This window comes from Anoplophora glabripennis, unplaced genomic scaffold (assembly GCF_000390285.2).
Source record: "Anoplophora glabripennis isolate ALB-LARVAE unplaced genomic scaffold, Agla_2.0 scaffold1327, whole genome shotgun sequence".
Classification (NCBI taxonomy): domain Eukaryota; kingdom Metazoa; phylum Arthropoda; class Insecta; order Coleoptera; family Cerambycidae; genus Anoplophora; species Anoplophora glabripennis.
Genome location: NW_019417513.1, coordinates 72,802 through 75,921, shown reverse-complemented (window position 1 = coordinate 75,921; position 3,120 = coordinate 72,802). Strand labels below are relative to the sequence as shown.

At 44.9% G+C, this 3,120-nt stretch overlaps 1 protein-coding gene across 1 annotated transcript in view; it reads left to right on the top strand.

The window, feature by feature from the left end:
- Nucleotides 1–3,120, top strand: part of LOC111692386 (transcriptional regulatory protein AlgP-like) — a 5,785-nt gene that overhangs the window by 2,346 nt on the left and 319 nt on the right. The window contains exons 2-3 of the mRNA XM_023456369.1: nucleotides 263–437; nucleotides 885–1,109. Of these exons, the coding sequence (XP_023312137.1) occupies nucleotides 263–437; nucleotides 885–1,109 (400 nt within the window). The remainder of the gene's footprint in view (nucleotides 1–262; nucleotides 438–884; nucleotides 1,110–3,120) is intronic.

The window sequence follows — 3,120 nt, the reverse complement described above, 5'->3', positions numbered from 1 at the left end:
AAGTAAGCAAGCAAGCAAGCAAGCAAGCAAGCCAGCAAGCAAGCCAGCAAGCAAGCAGGCAAGCAAGCAGGCAAGCAAGCCAGCCAGCAAGCAAGCAAGCTAACAAGCAAGCAAGCCAGCAAGCCAGCAAGCAAGCAAGCAAGCAGAAAAGCAAGCAAGCAAGCCAGCAAGCAAGCAAGCCAGCAAGCGAGCCAACAAGCAAGCAAGCTAGCAAGCAAGCCAGCAAGCAAGTAAGCAAAAATTAAGTGAGTAAGCAAGCAAGACAGCAAGCAAGCAAGCAACCCGGCAAGCAAGCAAGTAAGCAAGCCAGCAAGCGAGCCAGCGAGCCAGCAAGCAAGCAGGCCAGCATTCAAGCCAGCAAGCAAACATGCAAGCCAGCAAGCAAGCAGGCAAGCAAGCCAGCAAGCAATCTAGCCAGCCAGCAAGCAAGTAAGAAAGTAAGTAAGTAAGCAAACAAGCAAGCCAGCAAGCAAGCAAGCCAGCCAGCAAGCAATCAAGCCAGCAAGCTAGCAAGCAAGCAAGTAAGTAAGTACGTAAGTAAGTAAGTAAGTAAGTTTTGTTTATTGACCACTTTATATACAACAGTACATTTGAAGTCACAAATAAACTTGTACATTGATATACATTTAAAATACCGACAGAAATACAACAGATTAAAATACAACTGCTAGGCCTAATAAATAAAAGACATAAATTCATCAATGCTATAAAAACAATAATTTAACAAAAACGACTTCGCAAATTTGTAGAATTTTGAGGAAGACATGTTAGCAATTACTGCATTTCCATGAATGGAGACGAATTTATTGTATAAGTTTATGTCTACCTTGTTCTTTTGCGATAGGCGTATACGAGAAAATGGAGCCACCAAATNAGTACGCTAGCAAGCAAGCAAGCCAGCAAGCAAGCAACCATGCAAGCCAGCAACCAAGCAATCAAGCAATCCAGCAAGTAAGCAAATAAGCAAGCAAGCCAGCAAGCAAGCAAGCGAGCAAACCAGCAAGCAAGCAGGCCAGCAAGCAAGCAAGCAAGCGAGCAAGCAAGCCTGCAAGCAAGCCAGCCAGCAAGCAGGCCAGCCAGCAAGCAAGCAAGCCAGCAAGCGTAAGAAAGTAAGTAAGCAAGCAAGCAAGCCAGCAAGCAAGCAAGCAGTTCAGCAAGCAAGCCAGCAAGCAAGCAAGCGAGCAAGCAAGCCAGCCAGCCATCAATCAAGCCAGCAAGCAAGCCAGCAAGCCAGCAAGCAAGCAAGCCACCAAGCAAGCAAGCAAGCAAGCCAGCAAGCATGCAAGTAAGTAAGTAAGTTTTGTTTATTGACCACTTTATATACAACAGTACATTTGAAGTCACAAATAAATTGTACATTAATATACATTTAAAATACCGACAGAAATACAACAGATTAAAATACAACTGATAGCCCTAATAAATAAAAGACATAAATTCATCAATGCTATAAAAGCAATAATTTAACAAAAACGACTTCGCAAATTTGTAGAATTTTGAGGGAGACAAGTTAGCAATGACTGCATTTCCATGAATGGAGACGAATTTATTGTATAAGTTTGTGTCTACCTTGTTCTTTTGCGACAGGCGTATACGAGAATATGGAGCCACCAAATCGCTTGCATGTCGTGTGTTATAACCATGTAGATCAGAATACATTGTAAAGTTTTATAGATTTTCCCTAATATACAATAATGTTTCAAAAATAAAAAGACAAGGTAGTGGAAATTTGTTGTGTCTTTTTAATAGCCCCCTACAAGGATCTTCATCATCATCATCATCAAGCAAGCAAGCGAGCAAACCAGCAAGCAAGCAAGCAAGCAAGCCAGCAAGCAAGCCAGCAAGCAAGCAGGCAAGCAAGCAGGCAAGCAAGCCAGCCAGCAAGCAAGCAAGCTAACAAGCAAGCAAGCCAGCAAGCAAGCAAGCAAAAAATCAAGCAAGCCAGCAAGCAAGCCAGCAAGCGAGCCAACAAGCAAGCAAGCTAGCAAGCAAGCCAGTGTCGTAATACAAGTTTTTCGAGCGTTTTCGAAATTCACCAATCTTTCCAACCTGGCTGGAAATGATCATTTATACGTCTCTGCGACAGCCAAGCACGAGATAAGGCATGCTAGACCTACATAGGAAACCCCTAGGTCCTACCATGAAAACGGACACGCGAAAAAACGGAAAGTTGGAATTTTACGCATGTTTCCATTCCCGACGACCTACGACGTTCTGGATAGGCTCGTAAGGATCGTCGCAGTCCAAGTACCAGAAACCCAGTCGAAATAAGACGCGTTTCTAAAGAATCGGCAGTCAGAGCCGATAAATCAAAGATTTACTCATCTTTCTATATTTTGAGCCGCTACAGCTGTTCAATCGTTCCCGGCGACCTACGACGTTCTGGATAGACTCGTTAGGACCGCCGCGACCTAATTCGACAGAAACTAAGTCGAAACCGAAGATAATTCCAGAGGATCGGATGCTAGAGCCGATAAAGTGGAATTTAGCTAATCTTTCTAATTTTCGAGGCGCCACCACCCACTAATGGTTCCCGGCGACCCTCAACCTTCGGAGCGGGCTCATTCGAACCGCCTCCACTCAATTCGGACGAATCAGCCTCCAAAAGGGCAGAATTTTCTATGGATCCGCCACCAGGGGCCGGCAAAGATGTAATTTCGCCGACCTTTCGAAGCGCCGTCCCAGAGCCGTTCCAGAGATGACCAGAGACCCGAAGCTGTCCGCTAACACGCCAACAGGCGTTTATTAATACCAAACTGATTTTCAGATACCCCACAGACACACCTCGAGTCCCCACCGAGTGCAACCCCGAGCCGACGAGGACCAAAATCCCAGTACCCTTTCTGCGGAGACACGCTAGTTCCACCGCCAAAACAAGGGGAGATTGGTCGCCGAATTCGAGAGCGGTCGAACGTCTACTCTGGGCATTTGCAGTCTAATAGGTGGGATTGGAACCCCACTCAGTGTGTGCGCACGTCTCTATTTGAACTCCGATAGCTGTGAAGCTTTTTCATTCCCTATAAGTATTGTAACAAACTGTTCTTACTCCGCTGTAATTCACGCACATGTATGCAAGCGTTTTAAATAAATATATACATTAAATATATACATATATATATT